At 41.3% G+C, this 23444-nt stretch overlaps 1 protein-coding gene across 1 annotated transcript in view; it reads right to left on the bottom strand.

Moving 5' to 3' along the window:
* LOC310660732 (macrophage mannose receptor 1-like) overlaps nucleotides 1–23444 on the bottom strand; it is a 47826-nt gene that overhangs the window by 17322 nt on the left and 7060 nt on the right. The window contains exons 3-17 of the mRNA XM_083405701.1: nucleotides 22238–22411; nucleotides 20478–20642; nucleotides 18610–18723; nucleotides 17906–18052; nucleotides 16201–16383; nucleotides 11256–11413; nucleotides 11035–11148; nucleotides 9355–9470; nucleotides 7507–7655; nucleotides 6545–6744; nucleotides 5545–5669; nucleotides 4667–4754; nucleotides 2929–3073; nucleotides 875–916; nucleotides 341–504 (exon numbers count right to left, since the gene is read on the bottom strand). Coding sequence (XP_083261827.1) covers nucleotides 341–504; nucleotides 875–916; nucleotides 2929–3073; nucleotides 4667–4754; nucleotides 5545–5669; nucleotides 6545–6744; nucleotides 7507–7655; nucleotides 9355–9470; nucleotides 11035–11148; nucleotides 11256–11413; nucleotides 16201–16383; nucleotides 17906–18052; nucleotides 18610–18723; nucleotides 20478–20642; nucleotides 22238–22411 — 2084 coding nt within the window. The remainder of the gene's footprint in view (nucleotides 1–340; nucleotides 505–874; nucleotides 917–2928; nucleotides 3074–4666; nucleotides 4755–5544; nucleotides 5670–6544; nucleotides 6745–7506; nucleotides 7656–9354; nucleotides 9471–11034; nucleotides 11149–11255; nucleotides 11414–16200; nucleotides 16384–17905; nucleotides 18053–18609; nucleotides 18724–20477; nucleotides 20643–22237; nucleotides 22412–23444) is intronic.

Here is a 23444-nt window from a genome sequence, read left to right as displayed (position 1 = left end):
GCCTTCTGAAACTTATTTAAAACACTGAAAAGAAAGGAAATTTGTTATTCCAGGTCTCCTTCTATTGGACTGAACCCTGTGGAGGCCTCTAGGCAGTCAAAATAAAATAAAATAAAATAAAATAAAATAAAATAAAATAAAATAGGTGTGTAATTAAATGGCAAATTGCTGTTACTTGGTGATAACAACATGAAAGGGAACAAAAGGTATGCCAAATTTCTAGAGCCAAATTTCTAGAGCAAGTGTTTCACGAAATGAAATTTCTGAAAAGTCTTTTATAACAAAGAATGCTTGCTACTCTGAAGTATTTATTTGAGGAAATAATAAACTAGCGCCTTACATATTTTGTTAAGAATCTTCTTTCAGTGTAGCTTTCAATGACTGCAAGATCTCCAAAGTTCTTCTTGCAAAACTCACGTCCTGTTTCCATAGGAGCAGTGTAAGTGCTGAAATAATACTGCTTGTCTCCATTGATGAGCCATCCATCACTGCTATATTGAAATTCTGCGAGAGAGGTGGTACGGATTAGGGGGCGTGCATCGCTAACTCCCCCTACCTGGGTCACTTCCTGCATCAGATCTGGGCTTTGAATAAACTTCTTAAAGCAATAGGGCACAGTAGGGTAGAGCAACGAAGGGGTGTTTAAATATTATCTGAGTAGGTCAGATCCATAGATGCCTTCCCCATCGCGTCTAGTTTTGGACTCTGAGCAACTGATGTGGGAGCACAGCTTCATAACCTTATTCCTGAAGTGCAGCTCTCAAAGAAATTGGAAACCTCCATCTGCCTGGGTGGAAATGGCAACACTCACTTAGCTTCAATCCCTAGTTATTGACATGACATGATTTCTTCAAAGGAAGCAATGCAAACTTACTTGGTAGAGGTGCTTCTGTTGGTTCAGGCTTTGGTTCTTCTCCTGGGGGGGAAAATGTGATCCACACATGCATTATCCTATTAAAACCAATAATTAAGCAATGCCTCGGGGTGATCAAGGCAGCCGGAGCCCCTGTGCTGGTGGAGTTTGGTGAAGAGGAAGTTCAACAATATCTTTTTAAAAAAATATATTCTTAGTTTTTAATTTAACTATTTGTACACATATTCCATTTGTTCTTCAAAACATGTTATCTTATTCACAAATGCAAACCAAAATAAATCAGTATTTCTTCACATGTGAGTTCCCTCCACCTCCTTGCGACTCCTTACTTCTTCCTTATCTTTTAACTGTGTTTTCCCCCCCTTAGTTCACTTCTCTTACATAAAGTATACATTATCTATCTATTATTTACTTTGCAAAATTTAGTCAAAACACATCAAAGATTTTGTTTGAGAACAATGTTTTTCCAAGTACTCTTTGAAGCAGTCCCACTCCTTTTTAAACCTTTGGTTTGGTTGATCACCTCTGTCATTTTTTGCTAATTCCAAATATTCGCACAATTTAATTTGCCGTTCTTCCTTCGTTGGTGTCCTATCCCCCTTCCAATTTTTAGCAACCAGCATTCTCGCTGCTGTTGTAGCATATAATAACACCCTCCTCTTATCAATTGAGATATCAATTTTCAGAATGCTCAGAAGAAAGGCTTACGGTTTTCCCACAAATGTTTGTCTGAACATTTTTTTTTAATTCATCGTAGACAATACCCCCCCTTTTAAAATTTTATCACAACCCCACCACATATGGTACATTGTTCCTTCCACTTGTTTATACCCCTAGCATACATTTGAATTTGTTTTGTATATTTTGGCCAATTGGGAAGTTCAACAATATCATCCAGCATGTTGAACTGGGGGTTAGGATTGCTCTGCCCAATTCCCACATTATTTCCAAGTGGTATTTTAATATTAGTAAGTTGAATTTGGATTTCTGTGTCACTCATATTTCAAAAGGACCTCATTTTGTAACAAAAATAATAATAGAATGACTCTTCGCAATGGATTTTGAATTTGACAAATGGTGCCAAAGAAAAAAATGGCATAACTTTTTTGTATAAAAAATTGAAGTTCACAGCGATCCCTGTGAAGGTGGCTCCATAATATGTTCAGGCAGAGTGGGAAATTTGATAGGTTCGATAGATTGCATGCAATAACTGAAAATGTGAAAACTGGTGATCATATTCTAAGGTAGTGGTCAAACTATTGGGTTTGATTCTTTTGCAACTTTTTCTAGCACATCCGCTTACACTTAATTCCTCCCTAATGCATTCACCTTCCTCTAGTTTGGAGCAGTGGTCTAAGGATGCTTCCAGGTGGTCTGTTTATTGGGATTTGTTTCAAAGGTAGGTTGGATGACATTGGCTATTTCATGGGCATTTATTTGTTGATTAAGGTTGCATCAAAGCAACCTTAACCAACGGAAGCAAAAAGCAAGTCGTCTTGCTAGAGCTAAAATGGAAGTCTGCGAAAGTTGATAGAATTTCAATCAAATTTTTGAATTTAGAGTTTGGCTTCTAACTCCGAAATTCAAGAGGATTCTAACAAAAGGGGGAAAGAAACTTTTGACTAGCTCAGCTGAGCAGGATTACCACCAGATATGGAACATGACCAATACCCCCCCCCCTTTTTTTAAAGGATTTCAGTACAATTAGGGCATTCCTTGGAGAAAAATTATACAAAGGTTATTCACTAGCAATGTAACCAATATTTCTTTTCTCTCTTATCAATCAAGACTCAGGGCTGATTCCACTCACTTTGCTGCCGACTGTATTTCAACTCTGCTGACGCCTCTTATGAAGTATTTATGGCAGCTTTCACACCATAAACAGCCACAGATTTATTATTGTCCACATCTTTGAGATATGTGTGTGTGTGTTGAATTAATCAGAATGATGATTTGTTTTAAAAACATTTTTAGTATTTATTTATTTTTAAATGCCGTAGTATCACAAGCAATCTTCTGGTGACGTTACAGCTCAATAAGGCAAGAAATCTTACCTTTTTTAATCTGACAAATCCAGTTATACAAGTCCTCACAGTGTATATCATTCCAGCGCATCCGATAATTTGCATTCAACTCTCCACAGTGCTCAATTTCATTGTAGTTATTGGGCTCTCCATACTCCCAGTTTGTATATCCAAGCTGAGGAGAAATAAGTTCGTTACATTGCTTGTCTGGAAATAAGGTGGTTTCATTTTAAAGAAGGGTGCCTTCACACAGCAGGTTATTGCATACTCAGCACTGATCAGGCATGCAAATTCTTTCGCAGTGTCCACACTGCATTGTCCTCATCAAAATGCCATCTACAGCCTAGGACTCTCGTACCTATGGGACCGCCTCTCCTGGTATGCCCCACAGAGGACCTTACAGTCTGCAAATAATAACATCTTGAAGGTCCGGGGCCTCAAGGAGATTAGGCTGGCCTCGACCAGGGCCAAGGACTTTTCAGCCGTGGCCCCAGCCTGGTGGAACACTCTGTCACAAGAGACCAGGGCCCTGCGGGATCTGACATCTTTCCGCAGGGCCTTTGGTCAGGGTTCAGTTTGACTCCCCTTTCCCCCATAAGAACTTGCATGAAAGTGGCCTCCCAACTTTTCGCACAAGCTCATATAAGTTCAGCACAAGCAGCAGGGCCTGGTGAGCACTGAAAGTCTAGGATGATTCTAGGATGTATTTTAATTGATTGCTTGATTTTATCTTGATGTGTTACATAATTGATGTTAGCTGCTCTGAGCTTGGTTTTGGCTGGGGAGGGTGGCGTATAAATTTGTTTGTTTGTTTGTTTGTTGTTGTTGTTATTATTGTTATCTCCCCCCATTTTAATATGTATTTACAGTGCAGGGGGTTACACAACACATGGAAATGTTAAATCCAGATGAAGTAGGAAATTAATATGGGATGGCATTTTGTACAGATGATGCAATGTAAACGCTGTGCAGAACCTGCACAACATAAGCAGCACTAATTCTGCAATAAAGTGCCATGTAAAAATGCCTATTATTATTATTATTATTATTATTATTATTATTATTATTACCCCACCCATCTGGCTGAGTTGCCCCAGCTCTCTGGGCATCTTCCAACACATAAAAACACAATAAAACATCAAACAATAAAAACTTTCCGATAAAGGGCTGCCTTCAGATGTCTTCTAAAAGTTCTATAGTTGTTTATCTCCTTGGCTGGATTTATACTGGATCATTCTAGAATGATGTTTTTGATATCATTCTAAAACATACCGGTAAATACATCCTATTCTTCCTTTTCTACAAGGTCTACCCACTTATTTCACACGGGGAGAACTCTCAGTGTCCTCTGGTGTATCAACTTAATAATGCATTGTTGATGTCTTAAAATAACATCGTATGGCTATATGATTATCATAATTATCCTTAAAAACCACAAGTATAGACGAGTCCCTTGACATCTAATGGCAGGGCGTTCTACAGGGCAGGTGCCACTACCAATAAGGCCCTCTGCCTAGTTCCCTGTAACTCCTTGCAAACTTCTCCTAATGGAACTGCCAGAAGGCCCTTGGAGATGTATCTCAGTGTCCGCGCTGGTGGGGGATGGAGACACTCCTTTGGGCATTTAGCATTTTGCAGTATTTGGTTTCAAAACTTTATTTTTAGCATAATTTTCAGGCTCTGTATGTTCATTTGCTTCTCTTGGTTTTTGGCACGTAAGTAGTAAAATTGGAACCACAATATTTTAAAAACAGTGCAAGTCACTCACTGGAGAGCCATCGCTCCACGAAAATCCTTCAGTTGGACTTTGTAAATTTAAGCCTAGCCAGAAATGTGAAGAGCTGAATCCTTGGTCCCTAAGATATCACACAAACATAAGGAGACTTGGGTAAATAGACATGTTGCTTTATGAAATCACTTTTAAACTAACCCAACTATGTTAGCTTGTAATTGTAATGCTTAGTTTCCAACTAAGCTTCTTGGCTTGTCTTTGAAATAAGATTCACTTTATGCAGCTCAGTATTCCGCCTCAAAGACCATCTGCTTATTACGACATAGTCCAATAGTCCAATAGTCAAGTCGTCTACTGGTCTTATTTCTGTCAGATCAATACATTTCCCATCTGAGGCAGAATCACAAATATTTCCCCTTGCCTGCTCTCTGCCCAAATCAAGGTGCATAATGCCCAAGATGAGTCACGTTGTTTAGGCACCTTGATGCAGAAAATCCCACAAACACAAATCTCCCCTCCTTGACTAAAATCTACAGTTATAGTTACATTGAATAACTAACAATTCACCCAATGGCACCCAAAATCAGCTGACTGGAAGGACTTCCCTCATTTGTGGATTCACACAAAACGGTACTGCACAAGGGACTAAATGGCCATTTCCATCTTCTTACATGTAACATCCACACCATGGATGCACTCTTCTGCCTCTTTAATAGTCATGGCTTCACTGCAAAGAATCCTGGGAACAGTAGTTTACTCCCCACAGGACTACAACCATCAGCATCCTTAGCAAACTGCATTTCCGAGGATTCTTGGGGGGGGGGGGGGGAGCCACGACTGTTAAAGTGGTACAAGAGTGCTTTAAATGTGGGTGTGAAATAGCTATGATAACATGGATAAATCAATTTACTCACGACAAATAGCGCTGCAGTGAACGTTCCTCTTGTGAGCTACTAATGGAGGCCAGCTCACCTCCCATGGCTCTACAAAAACTCTGAGAATCCGCCCACGATTTTTTATCATCATTCCTCATGAAAGCCTAATGATGATATATTATTTTACAGTTAGGCACAATAAGATCTGCACATGACAAAAGTAAGAAACATTGCTTCGTAATAAGGGAAGTTATAAATTATGTTCATTATAACAAAATAAATGTAATATAATTTAGATATTTTCAGTTCAGTTCAGCCAGTGCTTTTCTTCTAGAAAAAAAATGGTGATGGAACTGCGTACCCTTGAGTACCCTCAGAAAAAGAACCACTGAGTTCAGCTAACATATTGTTATCATCATCTCTCTTAAACCAAGTCAGATGATTGGTTCACCTAGCCTATTATTATCTATTCCAGCTGGCTGCTGCTTTCCAAGACCTCAGACAAGTCTCTTTCCCTCTAACCCTTTTTCAACAGAGAGGCTGGGGATGGAAGCTAGAACCTTGTGCATGCAGAACAGATGCTCTATCATCAAGTTATCTATGGTACTTCAGCTATATCTGGAGTGAGAAAGGAGGACCACCTGTGTTACTGGGCTAGTCCAAACTTCACTTGCAATTTCTCAGGTATTTTCCCTCCAAATTGTATCCAAGCTTTTGCTCTATACGTTCTTTAATAGCCCCATGGCAAAGTTGCCAGGCACAACCTTTCGTTAGGGAAACGACAGGTGCTGTGTATATCCGTAAATGAACACAATTGTTACAAAATGGCAATAAGCCTTCAGTGACCTCTTTCCTAAGTGCTGTATCTCTGGACTCTCCCACTGCTTGGCAAAGTGGGAAGAACATAAGGATGAGGGAACACAACATGTTTTTAACAAACATTTCCTGTGCTAACTACAAAGACAAATAGATGTAAACAAACGGCAGTACATATTTGGTAAGATTCATTAAAAAAAAAACTTGCAATTGAATGTCATACTTTGAAGCACAAGTTCCTACTGTCACTTGGACTCCAGCCGTCAGCGCATCTGGGGGCAGCAGTTGTCGTTGGTATCGGCGGAGGAGTCACTCCATCAGCAAGGCGCTTGCAGAGGAATTTTGCTTTTGTCTCACATTTCAGAAGATCCCATAAGCCACCTGTGATTCCAGTCCTCATGGCAACACAGCCTGCTTTTCTCCCTTCGTGGGACATGAAGAGAGACACACAGGGCCATGTAATTGACACAAAAGAGGGAAAGGGAAAAACACATCCACTGCCAATTAGCAACTTAATCTCAAGGGTTGAAAAAAAAACAAAAACAAATTGTACAATCAGCACAGCTTGTTTCTTGAGATCTGTGCTGGAGGGTTGCTCAGAGGTGCCGAGCTGTGGAGATGCTGGTTTGGTGGCTCCAGTTTAAGAGATTTGGCAGGCCTCATTCCTTGCAATCTTATTATTGCTATTGCTGTTATTCATTATTAATATTATTATCATTAGCCACCCTTCATGAGCCGATCCCAGGGTGGGCTACAAATATTTAAAATTCAGAATGTAATGTAATGCTGTAATTTTGAATATAGTTGTAAGCTACTTCCTAGAGAAAAAATTCTCAAAGAACAGGGAATAAATTTACGAAAAAAATAAATTCCTTTTTTTCTATACTGCAACAAAGCTGAGGTTGAAGCAAGGGGCTTTCAAAAGTAATACATTTTCAGATCTAACCAGGTCTGCAAAAACTTAACAAAGCAACTTACGTATACCTTGAGCAAGCAGAAGGAAAGTTTAAATGGGGCAAGGTAAGTGCCAAAGAAGAAATATTTCATCATATATTTATTTGTTCTTATGTCTGTGAGCAGTTCTGTCGACAGAACATTCTGTGTAATAAGGAGAGTAGTCAGAATTTTGCCTTTCTGCGGAAAATCCAGGATTTCACAGTATCTCTATAGAATTGGTCTACATACCAGGCATTTCAACATTCCAGTGGGTATATTCAACAGTTTCCCCACTGGTCCATGTGAATGTTCCTCTTTCTTGTATGTCAGAAAGACCAATCCAGAAATATTGTTCTGGCCTGAGCCCAATCAGACTAGTAAAATACGCTTGTTCGTATCTGCAGAAAAGGAATAAAAGGCAAAAGTAGCATTTCATTTCTATGAAATGTTTTGTGACGAAACCCCTGCAAATGTAGCCATGAAGTAGCATGGGCTTGTATATCCATCTACTGTACAAATAAAAGTGTTGGCTCCACTGAGATGGCACATTAATCCCTATGGGAATAAAATAATGTGTTTTTCAGGAAGGAAATATTACAGCACCCAAGAAGGTTCAAGGGACCAGAGGAGGATGTTCAATGTTCAGACATTGCAGAATTAATGTTCATAAATAAGTCTGGATCCTGGGGGCATGCTCTGCCTTAAGCCTCTGTATGCTAACCATCTAAGCCTACAGGGCTTGGATCCTAAATTTCCATTTGTGAATTGAAGATTTCAGATTTATGGAATGGGCCTTTCCCACATATCCTTTCCCTTTGAAGCCCCCCACCACATACCCCTTAAAAATATTCTCCTGGGGGTTAGGGAACAGAACTGAATGTGTTGTGGGGGCAGGGGTCCTGTGGAAGAGGGAATTGGCAGAAATTACAAGAATGGAGGAGCAATTTTAAATCATCATCATCATCATTTATTATTTGTACCCCGCGCATCTGGCTGGGTTTCCCCAATCCAAGGTATGGATTCTCTAAGTTTGAAATCAAATGTGCAAGTTGTATATCATCAACTTCCTAAGTAAAACAACGTAACAATATCACTTTGAGTGGATGCAGTTAAACACTCCTAAATTCCATGCTCCCACCTTCCTAACCCTTCCCTGGCATGTTCCCACCTACCCTTCTCGTCCTGGCCTTAACAATAGCCAAGGTTTATGCTGCTACTGCTCTAAACTGTGGTTAATAGACACCACAACTACCATTTTTTATCTGTGATATAGCAGGGTGAGCAACCTCTGGCATGTGGGCTAGATACAGCTCTCTGGACCCCATCCTGCCCATACAGCCCTCCTGGTCCCCTCCCATCCATCAGTTTTTCAGAGGAGAGTAGCTGAGAGGGAAAAGAGCTGTGGTGTTGTGCAAAGGGTACAATTGCAGCCCCTTCCTCTGCAAGAAGGTCTTGCTTAAAGAAGACCAGAGCACAGAGAAAATATTTCAGCAGAGACGCCAAAAAGTCATTCATGAATTTTGCAGTTGCGTGCATGCACACGATTTTTACAATGCAATTGTGTTTTGAAGTTTTCTTTTTTCTTTTCAAAAGCCCTAAGACTTGCAGTTGATCTTGCATTTATGCTATGTACATATTTTTGCTGGGATTACTGAATTATTTTTGACTTTTGCATATTCAGGACAGAAAAGGGGAAATGCAGTGCTTTTGCATTTTATAACCTATAAAAAAAAATGATGTAAAAGATGGAATGTGCAACTTGAGTGAAATTACTAATAAATCAATGCCTCTGTTTCCATGAGAAATAGCTTTGTTGCATAATATTGAGGTATGGTGTATGAATCTGGCTCCTCCCATTTTTATGTCTAGTCCCGCCCACTATCGGCATGTAGCCACTGGCAGCTTTCCAACAGAATTATGTGGTCGTCCACCTGAAAGAGGTTTTTCATCCTGCCTTAAATAGAAGACGTTTTAGGGAAGAAAGAATCCTGAGATTTCTGCATGATGGCACCAGGCCTTAGCTTAACAAAAATGTCATATTTTCACTTCAGACAATTATTTTTATAATTAATAATAAATAATAATAATAATAATAACCTGTCTGCAACAGAAGCTAAATGAGCATTGTCCTTTATACATGTTTGATTTGCTTCTGCGAATGTTGAATATACATTTCCAATCATGTAGCAGTATAAACCGTGTCTTTTCCAGCCCTGTTTGGAAGGAAGAATAATGTACTTTACAGACAGCCTGTGAGGTCAAGTGTGCATATTATAACCTTTTAAAAACTCTGTTAAAGACTGATGAAGGTTGAGCAAGAGACAAAAAACAGAATGAAAGGAACAAAAACTGGGTGAGTGCAGAAAGTACTACAGCTAAAATACTTCCTTAAATAAAATAGGATATTAGGAATGTTTAATCAGTAAAAAGGCCCTTTCCTGTAGGGATATCCGTTTCATTAAGAGTCTATTGTTTTATAGGGATATTAAACCAATTTAACTTATTATCGTATTTGCTCTGCTCCCTTGTGCAATTATGTTTGGGGTTTTTTTCACTTTCTAAGCATGAATTCTGTTGAAATGATTTTTTGGTGGATCTGACAATTGTCTACTGTTGATGTTGGAAGATGGTCAGTTCCAGCTAATCAAGACTTTATTTTCCCAGATTAAAGGTTCATCCAGACTGCCTTCTGTGCAGCATTTCTAGGCACACATCTGGGATTTCCCGGTCTGTGCCTGAGAGGGTTTTGGTTTTTTGCCCCACCACTTTCCCTGGGAAAGCCCATGTTTTACCCCTGAATCAGAGCAAATAACAACTGGGTTGATTTTATTTAATTATGCCAAGCGAATAACAACTGTTTATTCCTGTGTTTTACTATTTCCCTTCCAATAAAATAGTTGAGAGAAAAAAACTCTGTACAAGAGTGAAAAAGACCAAAAAAAAAAAAAAAAAAAAGGGACGGGGGAGGTTAGAATCCTGACAAATGCCTGGCATATAAAACAAGTTTACAAAATACCACTAATTCAATCTGCATTTTCCTAAATTAATGCTTCAATGGCCAAAATACAAAACTTATAGTGAGATGATTGGTTTAATTCCACCACATCAATATATATGGGTTGTTTTTTTTAAAAAAAGAAGGCTTACAGTTACAAAGCAAGTAAGATAAAATTGCACATAAAAACACATAACTAAAAAAAAAGAAGCGGGGGGGGGGGGGAGAACAGCAGGCAGATAACATCAAGACAGTTAAAGGTCTCCGATTCCTGCAGCCAAACAACCACCACCGTAGACCAGACATTAAAAGCTTGGAAGAATAAAACCATTTTTACCCTTGACAAATATCCGTAAGGCTAGAGGCCAGGAATATGGACCTGAGCAAGCCTCAGACAGGAGGATGATGTGCATGTTTGTTGCATATTTGTTGTGATATGCTTTTTTAAAGATAGGTTGGTCACTTGCTATGGTTCTGCAGAGCATTTCGGAGGTGGTTGGAAGAGAACCTGGAGAAAAAGGGGAGCCTGGGGGATTTTTTCAAATGAATAGCCACAATGTACAGTAGCTACAAGGTTTCCTGAATTACTAGTTATTATGAGCACTGACGGGTGGCAACAGCAGATGACCACCCAAGTGTTAGGTAAGCAACCTGCAGAGGACACAGGGACAAGGTTTTATCCCTTGTTGCATTGTAGGTGCTGCTCATTGAATGTGAGCACAACCACCACTTGGGGGGAGTGGGCCAAAGAGCCACTGGGAATTCTGTATTGATCTACTTACTTTCTGGCAGCCTTCTTCGACTACGTCTGCATCTCCCGGAGTTTCTTTTAGTGGTTTGCTTTTGCAAATGTATCCATGTTTCACATCGCAAGGTTGATCTGCCCAGAACCCTTGCTGCATTGGACAAAAGGAGTTGCTTGGATAAGATTTGTGACATATTTAGACAGGAATATACTTGGGATAGTAGAAGCCCATCAAATGAGCCATCTGCTTTACTTTACCTTTCCTTTCATAACCACACAGTCTTCTTGTCTGTTGTTGGCATGTGTTGGCTCTCCACGCAGCCAGTTCGTGTATGTTACAGGAGTCTCATCTGTCCATTCAAAGTACATTTGAACCTTGCGGTCATTCAGCCCAATCCACAATTCATCAGATGAGCCTAACAGGATGAGCATAGGCAAAAATGACACTCCGTTGGATGCAGATGAGCAAGGGGAAATGTAATTTCTGTACAGAATGTCTAAGGTCCAGGCATTTTGCTATTGAAGCAGACCATGTCAGCCATTGCATGCCTAAGAACTATTTTTCTCCAAGGCCAACCTGTTGGCAATAAATATTACTCTGGAATTCAATAATGGGATCTCAGTTTCCTCTACCCACACATGAATTAAAATCTGCCCGTTATTTTTAGATTGCTGTTCTGAACTATTTCCTATAAACTACCCCAACTCTCCCCAAAAAGGAAAAGGTTTCTTTAATAGTGAAAAGGGACATTAAGTCTCTTTTTTAATTAACCAAAGCGGGGGAATGAAAAAATGAAATGTCCTTTATGCCAGCTTTCACTAACTTGATGTGCTGGCTGGGGCTGATGGGCATTGGGAAAGCAAGCAAACCGAGAAGAAATGCAGTTTGGATTTGGTAATTACCGTATTACTGTTCTTATCTTTGAATTATTTGTTCTCTTTGGACTAAGCTTCCTATGAACATCCCATGGGATGCGAAGCAGAGCCTCTCTTACAGACTTTAACATCTGGGCATGTTAAGTACATAAGCATGGAAGAACATATCAGTTCAGTTCAGTATCCTGTTCCCCACAGTGGCCAAATCAGATACCTCTGGGAAGCCCACAAAGAAGGCATAACAGCAATACATCCCATTTGCCACAATGGCCCTGTAGTAGCTTAACTATCCAGTATCATTTCCAGCAATTGGTACTCAGTAGCGCACTACTTCTTGTACTCAGAGACATATGCCTGACCAAGATCATTTAGATCTTCAAGGGTTTGTGCTTGGATTGGAATCCAATGGAAGTGGGCAAGAATTGCTTTGTACAGCCAGAAGTGCCAGCAACAAAAGCAGAATACGCGTTCTGAGCCAGTGCAGCTCTCAAATAAATTTTGAAGAACAGCTGCACATAAAATTGTAGAGTTGAAAGGGACCTAAGGGTTACATGCAGGTGACCCGTATGGGGAATCGAACCCACAACCTTGGCCTTATTAGCACCACACTGTAACCAACTGAGCTAACTTTGGGGACACTAGACATAAAGTGTCTGCTGTATCTCAGACCTATTATTGATAGTACTTTAGTGTGGTGGCATCGTTCTTTAACTCTAAAATCTGCCTTGGGTTAATGCATAAATCAGAATATAGATTTCAAAAGCAGTAGCAGTGGCATAGAGACTGAGTAAAAAGTAAAAAGTAAAAAAAGTAAAAAGTAGAGTAAAAAGTAGAGACATCACCTTGCCAACAAAGGTCCATACAGTAAAAGCTATGGTTTTCCCAGTAGTGATGTATGGCAGTGAAAGCTGGACCATAAAGAAGGCTGATCGCCGAAGAATTGATGCTTTTGAATTATGGTGCTGGAGGAGACTCTTGAGAGTCCCATGGACTGCAAGGAGATCAAACCTATCCATTCTGAAGGAAATCAGCCCTGAGTGCTCACTGATCGTGAAGCTGAGGCTCCAATACTTTGGCCGCCTCATGAGAAGAGAAGACTCCCTGGGAAAGACCCTGATGGAGGAAAGATGGAGGGCACAAGGAGAAGGGGACGACAGAGGACGAGATGGTTGGAAAGTATTCTCGAAGCTACCAGCATGAGTTTGACTAAACTGCGGGAGGCAGTGGAAGACAGGAGTGCCTGCCGTGCTCTGGTCCAGGGGGTCACGAAGAGTCGGACACGACTAAATGACTAAACAACAACAACAACAAGCAGTGGCGTACAGCCATTGGACTAGGGGAACTAGGCTAGTCCCCTAAAAGCCCAGCTTAGGTAGAGGGTGTGAGCCTTCAATGGGTCCAAGAGCCCTCCTGCCACCTTCCCAAAGCCCAGGAAGCTTCTGCCCAACTTAAGGAAGGAGGCACGATGCTCATGGGCGTGACATCAGCACACGCACCCCAATCACCCTTGCAAGCTGGTGTCTCTGGCCCTAACTGTTCCCCTATGAAAAATTTCACCGCACGCCACTGAGCAGTAGCAACAAGGAAAGGGAAATTATAAGGAAGGGGAGACAATGCTCTGGGACATGAGAATTTGCACAGAGGGATGGAGGAACACTGAATGGGCTGGATGAGAGACATGCAGAGACCGCTGATTTCCTGCAATGATCTCTCACCTTCTCTGTGTGTACCCATAGACAGAGGAGCAGAGATGAAGCGGGAAACGATGGAACTGATAGGAATCTTCCACTCACGGGCACTAGCACATCAGTCGTAGGCTGGATGGATTGCTCTTCAATGATGGTTTCCCAATATTTTTTTTTTAAAAGGCTGTATCCAGCAATATTCAATTGTCACCATATTTTTTTAAAGAATCAGTGGCAAGTTAATAGCTAAAAGTGTGTTCGTGGAGTTTCTTGTCCTTAACTGTAAGAGATGTCACCACTGAGGCTGAATCCTGAACCCGAGCCCAAACATAACAGGTGTTTCCTTTCCACTGACCTGAATCACTAAGAACAAGATGGTGCTGCCAAGATGTGTACACAGGACTTCCTCTGACTAATTCAACATTCAAGCAGAATGTAGTACACTGTTTGGTTTTTCTGGCACCTACTGTGACACCTTCATGACAGAGATATTGCTTTTAAATGAGATTTTCCATTGCTCCTGGTCCTGCATTCCTGACACTTACATAATGTTTTTCCCCCCTGTTTGTTCCCGCAACAAGGTCTTCTCCCTCATTTTTCCACTACAGCACATCTGCATTACGCTGCAAGACACAGGATCCAGGCAGCTAGCGCAGAAAGTTATGGCAGAATCCTAAAAACATCACCTCTCACTGAAACAACTTTCTAGACTGGTTCTCAAACGGCTTAGTTGCCGAACAAATCAGCTCCTGAACGCCACAAACCCAGAAGTGTGTGTTCCGGTTTGCAAATGTTTTTTTGAAGCCGAAAGTCTGACGTGACTTCCGCTTGACTGCGTCTTGGTTTCTGAATGGTTTCAGAAGTCGAACGGACTCCTGGAATAGATTAAGTTCGAAAACCAAGGTACCACTGTACATACAGCATTGACTATTATCTATGTACTTTTTAAAAACCCCAAAGGTCTGTATCGAAATAATCCCAATTCTGCAGCAAGAAAAGATGTATTTTGTGATCTGTGCAAACTACACAAATTTTAAATTTTGTGTTCTGTTTCATTCTGTTATTATACACACGAAGAATGCTAACAAGTTGTTCAGGGTTTCTAATGTCCCACCACTGAGCATGATACCTTATTCAGCAATCCCTTCTAGCAAGCTATCTTATACCCGGTCAGACTGCTGGCCTATCTAGCCCAGTATTATCCTCACTGACTTGTAGCAGCTCTCCTGGATCAAATGAAGTTGTCTTCCTCAGCACCTGCTACCTTATTTTTGTTGATGACAATACCAAACTTTGAATCTGGCACCTTTTTCAAGCAAAGTGTTTTCTCTACAGCTGAGCTAGATAGAAAAGCTTCCTCATATTGAGTCACACCACTGGTCTATCTGGCTCACCTCATCAGGGGTGAGGAACCTGTGGTTCTCCAGATGTTGCTGGACTACATCTCCCATCAGTCATGCTGGCTGGGGCTGATGGGAGTTGGAGTCCAACAACATCTGGAGGGTTATAGCAGCTCTGCATGGTTTCAGACAGAAGTCATTGGACATCTCCATACTTGGAGATGCTGGGATTAAGCCTGGAATGATTCGCATGCAAAGCATGGACTCTGCCACAGAGTGATGGCCCTTCACAGCCAAGCCTTCTCTCCCAGCTGTACTGCCTGCTGTGCATTTTCTGCCCTTGAACCAAATCAGAGCACTGGCACAGTCCAGTCAAAGCCATTAGTCCAGGGGTTGTCAACCTGGTCCCTACCGCCCACTAGTGGGCATTTCAGGATTCTAGGTGTGCGGTAGGGGGTTCTATGGCACAAGCTGAATCCTCCTTCCATCGAGCACTGGTGGGCAGTAAGGAAATTTTACCATCATGAAAGATGCATTAGTGGGTGGTAGGTATAAAAAGGTTGACTACCCCTGCATTAGTCCTTGGAGCCTTCTGAGCCAATGTCTTCTCTTTTTCCCACTGGCTTAGCATTGACATTTCATTAGGTCACTACAGATAATAATGATAATGATAATGATAATGATAATAATTTATACCCTGCCCATCTGGGCAGCTCCCAACAGAATATTAAAAACACAATAAAACATCAAACATAAAAAACTTCCCTAAACAGGGCTCCCTTTAGATGTTTTCTAAAAGTCAGGTAGTTGTTTATTTCCTTGACATCTGAAGAGAGTGCATTTCACATGGCGGGTGCCACCACCAAGAAGTCCTCTGCCTGGTTCCCTGTAACCTCACTTCTCACAGTGAGGGAACTGCCAGAAGGCCCTCGGTGCTGGTCCTCATTGTCCAGGCTGAACGATGGGGGTGGAGACGTTCCTTCAGATATACTGGGCCGAGGCTATTTAGTGCTTTACATCTATTGTTGTACCTCAAGCAGAACAGCCTCTCCGCAGATGCATCTTAATTCCCACAAGCCTGAGAAATTGCTAGGCTGACACATATGCAATCAAAGACAAAAGGAGGCACACTAGAGAAGAAAGCTTTACTGAGTTGAAAAATGCTGCAAAATAGCCACTAAAATTCTTGATACCGTTGTAATATTTATTAATACTAGATGGGATGAAGCAGGTGCCAGTTATGTAAACTACTGCTGCTACACAAACATGCTAATTGTTAAGATACCATGTGCAAATACTCACTGTACCCAAGCTGGGAAATTGTAAAGCTGTACTCTTCAACATTGTGTATACTCGCCAGATCTCCACCTTCTTTTCTGCATGATGCTAAGGCATCATTCCACGAGGCCGTTGTTCTGTGAATCTTGTAACAGTGGCCTGCATATGATATCCATCCCTCAGGACACTTAATATTCACATTTGTTTCTGGGAAAACAACAGCCACAAACAATGATCAAGTAGGCACCTATGCACACAATGCTGTATAGATTCCACATAATGTTAGGGGCATGCACATCAGAAGGTTGGCAGTTCAAATCCCCATGACGGGGTGAGCTCCCATTGCTCTGTCCCAGCTTCTGCCAACCTAGCAGTTTGAAAGCAAGCCAGTGCAAGTAGATAAATAGGTACCACTGTGGCGGGAAGACAAATGGCGTCTCTGTGTGTTCCATCACAGTGTTCCGTTGCATAAGAGGTAGTTTAGTCATGCTGGCCATATGACCCAGAAAGCTGTCTGTGGACAAATGCTGCCTTCCTTGGCCTAAAGTGAGACAAGCACCGCACCCCATAGTTGCCTTTGATTGAACTTAACCATCCAGGAGTCATTTACCTTCTTTTACCTTACATACACACACCTTTTCCTCATCACTTAAGCTCCATCTTCCTCCAAAGATTTCCTTTTAGTCCCCAATCCAGCACACACACAATATTGGTGATCTAAGCCTCCTTTACAAGTTTGCAAACCATCGTAAATTAAGTCTGTTTCTTGCACAGGCCCTATTGATAAACAGGTGCATCAGCAGGGAAACTCTGCTAAACAAGCTCCCCACTTTAATTAATAAATATAATGATTGTGTCGCTAAAGGGAGCGGGGAAATCTTTTAAATAACGTAGAAATGCATTTAGGAAACACCTGGGCATGTTTGCGTAGAATGCTGAAAGGGAGTGGAAGGAAACTGTGACAACCCTTTGGCGTAGCACACAGGGATATTTATCAGAATGTGCTTTTAAGAGCAAAGTGGTGTCTTCCTGTCTCTCAGTGTCAGCGTCTCTGTTACAGATAATGGAATTTGCTGCCATAGCTGTCTAGAATCTGGATGCTTCCTTCTCACACTGAAATGTAAATACAATGCTTTAAATTCAAACTTCTGATGCCGAGGACATACACGTTCTTACATTTCAGGTGGGCTCTACCATAAGGGGGCCCAGAATTGTCTCATCAACAGCAGACTTCTTCAAAATAAAATACTTTGCATTCTGTTTCCTCTCATGTTCTCTTTAGATAATACAGCAATAAATAAACCTGAAGCCATGGGCCAGTTTATAAGGAAGACTTTGAGCATGCAGAAGGCTTTGGCTGCCAGCAGAGAGAAGGAGGCACCACTGAAGAAGGAGAATGTATTATTGAAAGTGGAAGCAGCTGCTACTGCTGAAAGGGCAGAAGAAGGTTCTTCATGTATGGCTGCAGGAGCTGTCAAGTTGAGCTGTCTAGTTGAGATGCTTGCACATACTAGGGGTGCTGACTATGTAGACGCCTGTGTTATGCAGCCAATAGACCCTTTTGAAACAACAGAAAACAATACTATCCTCTTCAAGAACTGGGTGTTTTGAAGACTCCTCTTCACAGAGCTTTTTGAAAGAGCTCCAAAGTACATGTGAAACTTTCCCTTTTTGCATCAGCTTACTGCCAACGTCTTAAGTGCATACTGTTGCATATTCATCAACCTACCTGAAGAAATAGTGATGGAGTTCAGACTGGAATTCCCTTTTTTACAAATGTAACCAAGTTTCTGACTGCATTCTAGAGTTTCCCATTTGCCGTTTTTACTGGGATTAAATGTTCCACAGGTTTTTCCAGGCTCTGGAGAAGGACTCCCTTTAAGAAACGGGCACAAATAAGAAGGATATTCACTTTACAGAGTTCAAGGTCTTCGTTACAAAATTCCATTGTAGCCAACGGGCATGTAAGAGGCGTTTACTACATAAAGTCAACTCAGTAATCAGATCAGCACATTGAAGTGATCCAGGCTGCAATTTTGCTCATGGCAAAAGTGCTCGGTTCATTGTTTCACCTCAAGATTTCAGGCCTTCAACCTATATTTGTAATGAACATATGAATGATTCCTCACAAGTCATCATGGCCAATGATAGGGATGACGGTATGTATAGCTAAACATATCTGGAAGGCCATAGCATATTGGACCCAAGAACACATGTTTTGGAAATCTAAACAAAAATTTCAGGATGAGAAGATTAAATGGGGCATCATGAATTGCATTATCAGTGGGTGAAGGGACATTTGAAATTGTGTGTGGGATTTTTGGGGTGTTGTTGTTCTCTACTGCAAAAAAAGTAGAAAACCAAACAGATATGAGGAAAATTGAAAATACAAACGCATTTAGAATATATAAACACCCAAACAAAAGTGGTTACCTGGTGCCCAATTTAGGTATCTGAAAGGATGGCCACCACTCCATTGCCATCCACGGTTGGAGTCCAAACTGTTAAGACCAAACCAGAGTTCAGTAGTCAAAGTGGAAGTTAACCCTAAATGAGCATGCAAAACACAGCAAAGAATCAGTCTCAGGAATGCGGACTCCACAACAGGCAGTAGTAATTACAGGTAAGTGGGTAAGGATGAGCATCAAAGTTGCAGAGCGAAGGAGAATTTCAACAATTGAAAACTTATTTTACCACTGCAGCGTTAAGAAGGGAGAAGCACCATCTGCCAAAAGTTTCCTTTGTGGGCACAACACCACCTTACTGAATTTGGTAAGTCTACCTCTAGATCTGCCTTTCATGCTTACGACAAGAAGAACCAGACAAGATGGAGCCAAGTTCTACCAGGCTGAAGTTTAAGACTTGCAGAAAATAAGCATTTGCAATCAGTCTCATGCACCCACTCTCCTGGATCGTGGTGATCAAATACATGAAGTAAAATTTAAAATGTGCAGAGTACTTTTGGCTCACCACTAAATCTCCACAACCTGTTCCTACATATCTGGTGTCAGGAAGTGTGACTTCCACAGCAGGGAGTATGAAGCATTGGCAGGTTGGACTGGCAGGTTGGACTGCACCTGTTTTCACAGATTAAGCAATAAATCTGATCGTTTCACATTGAAATTGAAAATGTGAAAAGAGGATTGAGCAAATAGTTCCTGGTGAATGCAAATCGGTTGCTCAGTATGTGCAAGTCAGTCAAGCAACAAACAAGCCCACCTAACAAGGTTTAGAAAAAAAAAGAATAAGACAAGAATTTGTTTGTATTGTTTGTTTTTCTGTGTTGTTTATTTGTGTTATAAAATGAATACAATTTTTTTGGGGGGGGGGCAACAAACAAGACTCTATAGTTTGAGTGCATGAGTTTAAATTTCTTCATTGCTGTGAAAAAGGTAAAGGGACCCCTGACCATTAGGTTCAGTCGTGGCCGACTCTGGGGTTGCGGCGCTCATCTCGCTTTATTGGCCGAGGGAGCCAGTGTACAGCTTCCGGGTCATGTGGCCAGCATGACTAAGCCGCTTCTGGCGAACCAGAGCAATGCACGGAAACGCCGTTTACCTTCCCACCGGAGCGTTACCTATTTATCTACTTGCACTTTGACGTGCTTTTGAACTGCTAGGTTGGCAGGAGCAGGGACCGAGCAACAGGAGCTCACCCCGTCGCGGGGATTCAAACCACTGACCTTCTGATTGGCAAGTCCTAGGCTCTGTGGTTTAGCCCACAGCGCCACATGCGTGATAAGGCAGTGCAAAAGTCTTAAGGATTCTTAAGCAGGAGAGCTTGCTTTTGACATTTATGAAGCAAAGCTACAAGATCACTTTTCAAATGTTACCTTGCACACAGGGGAGGCAGAAAACTTAGGAATGCCATTCCCACTCTCAGCCTTCACACATTCAGCTTATCGTGTTCATGTCTAGATATTATATAGAATCATAGAATTGTAGAGTTGGAAGGGACCCTGAGGATCATCTAGTCCAACCCCCTGCAGGAATAGGCAGCTGTCCCATATGGGGATCGAACCTGCAACCTTGGCATTATCAGCACCACACTCTAACCAACCAAACTATATGGCTACACTTCTTTCTGTGCGATTGGGAATCCTGCTTTTTCAGAGTTCTCAGTAATAAAGACAAACAGACAGGCATCGTAGAAACATAAGATCTATGAACCTGTTAATGCAGAGAGATCAGGAATGGGGATAATGCAAGTTCTGTTGTGCAACTTTCAAGTCTTTCACTTTAATTTATTTGGGATATAATATATGACATGCTACAAAATATCCACGCACATGGATAACTTACCTGTTAGGTACATTTGCTCATGTAACTCAGTAATTCCCAACAAGTGTGCACCTTGTTGCTGACAACTTTTACTCGCTTGGTACCAAGTTAGAGCAGCGTTTGAGTTTATCTGGTACTGAATATTGGTCAAATGGTCTGTATTCCACAGCTTGTCCATTCCGTCAGCTATAGGGGGAAATAAAGACAGGCTTCCAATGTTCATTACGACAAAACGAAAGAAGCATTATTTAGTTTTAGAGTCTGAATCCATAGTCCTGAAATTAACATAGACTTATAACTGTTTTCTGAACTGAACTAAGGGACCTCAGAAACACACCATTTGTGGTAGGTGACTTCTGCTTTGTTTTTTCTAAGGTAGCTTGGACATGCCCTCTCAAACAATGGATATCTAAAGCGTATAATAATATTTTCCTGTTTCTGTCTGGATGTTTCTGTCAAATCTTCACCTCCTGTGGTCTCTATTGAGCCAGGCAGTGTGTGAATTACTTCTACTCAGTGACACAGACTGCTTTCTGAGCTGGCTGGATCTATAGGTTTGGCCATTCCTGTTAGTTTTAGCTGCTATCTTTCTGCTTTAAACATCAATAAAGATTTATTTAAAATGGAATGACAAGCTACAATGCGACCCCAAGCAGTGGGACTGTAATAATATAGTGCTAAAATTCATAGGAAAATTCCTCCCAAGTTGTTCTTGGGCTGTGTAGAAAAATACAAAGTTTTGACATTGGGACAGTCAGACATGTGATCTTCTTTGATTTTGCCTTCATGTGTTTCTTTTCTTTTGGTTAAATGTGGTGACTTTTAAGCCTTTGCCCACACCATGGTCCTGATAGAAACTGCCACATTCCCCCCACCCTTGCTATCCACAATGGAAGCTTTTCTCCAATTGCAGATAACAGGCACAAGGACACCCTAGCTCCACTCAGGACCCCGGCCAGAACAAGCAGCTAATGTTTGTTAAATCATTACATCCCTGCCCTTTTCAGAAAAGTTGCCTATCTTCACAGTTCGATAATATGCACATTTATGTATGTTTTATTGACTAAATGATCAATTAAAATAGTCAGTGGTTTTAGCCATCCACATTTAGCCATATATTTAAGGCACAAAACTTCCACCAAGGAATCATGGAAGTAGAGTTTGTTAATGGTTCTGAGAATCGCAGCTCCATGATGTAAACAACAGTTCTCAGGATTCTTTGGGAGAAACAATGTACAGTGGTACCTCGGGTTAAGAACTTAATTCGTTCCGGAGGTCCGTTCTTAACCTGAAACTGTTCTTAACCTGAAGCACCACTTTAGCTAATGGTGCTGCTGCGCCGCTGCTGTGCGATTTCTGTTCTCATCCTGAAGCAAAGTTCTTAACCTGAGGTACTATTTCTGGGTTAGCAGAGTCTGTAACCTGAAGCATCTGTAACCTGAGGTACCACTGTACAGTCGCACCTTGGATCCCAAACGCCTTGCGACTCGAACGTTTTGGCTCCCGAACGCAGCAAACCCAGAAGTAAGTGTTCTGGTTTGCAAACATTCTTTGGAAGCTAAACATCCAACACGGCTTCTGCGGCTTCCTCTTGAGTGCAGAAAGCTCCTGCAGCCAATTGGAAGCCACGCCTTGGTTGTCGAACGTTTTTGGAAGCCGACTTCTGGAACAGATTCCATTTGACAACCAAGGTGTGACTGTACTTTAAATATATGGTGTGTACATAGCCTTAGATAGTGACATTTCATGATCCAGGCTTGAGAAACAACTACAGAACTTACATTTCAGTGGGCAAAAGCCATATTTCCTGTCTGTATCATAGTGTCTAGTAGTTGAACACCACAGCCAGCCATCGGACCTGCCAGTATTTGTACACTCTGCGTACCAGTTACCATCATACTGGAAAGGGAATACACAGGGTGCTCCATTGGCATTGCCGCTCAGAGTGAACATGTCTGGAAAGAAAGAGGAAGAGAAAAGCGTAAAAGCAACAAAAGAACCAGTAATAAAGTAATCAAGTATACCATTACTCTGGTAAGACAAAGTGTTAGCCAACTAGCCATGGCTTACAGCAGACATGGAACAATAATCGTGTAATACTTTAGAAGCTAGCAGATGCATTACACTGGTACCTTGGGTTACATATGCTTCAGGTTACATACGCTTCAGGTTACAGACTCCGCTAACCCAGAAATAGTACCTCGGGTTAAGAACTTTGCTTCAGGATGAGAACAGAAATTGTGCTACTGCGGCAGCAGCAGGAGGCCCCATTAGCTAAAGTGGTTTCTTCAGGTTAAGAACAGTTTCAGGTTAAGAACAGACCTCCAGAACGTATTAAGTACGTAACCAGAGGTACCACTGTATTCCATAAGCTTTTGTGGATTATCAAAATGATGCACCTGATGAAGAAGACTTTAGCCAAAAAAACCCCACTTATGCCATAATAAATTTGTTCCTCTTGAATACCTTACTACCTTAGTCTTTGATACAAGCACTGTTCTCTTTGTTGTTTTGCTCAAATTGTATCGTGGTCTACTTTACAGCATGTCATGAGGATAAAAAGACTAAAACACTTTGGCAAATGTAAAAAGCTATTCCACAAAAATGGGATAGTGCCAGAAATGGTTTAGAACAAACTGTGCAAAGTTCATATGTAGGATGGCAGTTCACATATGCCTATGCAACCCAACCAGCAAACATACCATTATAGGCCTGAATATCCTGTGTTCAATATTCTTATTTCTTTTATTTTTAGAGTTTTTTTAAGATTTCAAACATGCCTCCTTGCCCTAGTTCAAAACCAGAGACAGGCAGACTGGAGGGAGACATTTCATTTCATTTATTTGTTTATTTGCTTGCTTGCTTGCTTGCTTGCTCTTTATTTATGCGTATATCCCTTCACTTTATTCCACATTCTGGAAAAAGGTATAGAAGTGAATAAGCTGGGAGGGAAATAATCTTCTCCCCTAGGGCTGGACTTTTAGAAGA

This window comes from Podarcis tiliguerta (genome assembly GCF_965153285.1).
Source record: "Podarcis tiliguerta genome assembly, chromosome: 12".
Lineage (NCBI taxonomy): Eukaryota > Metazoa > Chordata > Lepidosauria > Squamata > Lacertidae > Podarcis > Podarcis tiliguerta.
Note: the sequence above shows the minus strand (reverse complement) of the source record. Positions and strands in the feature narration are given on the sequence as shown.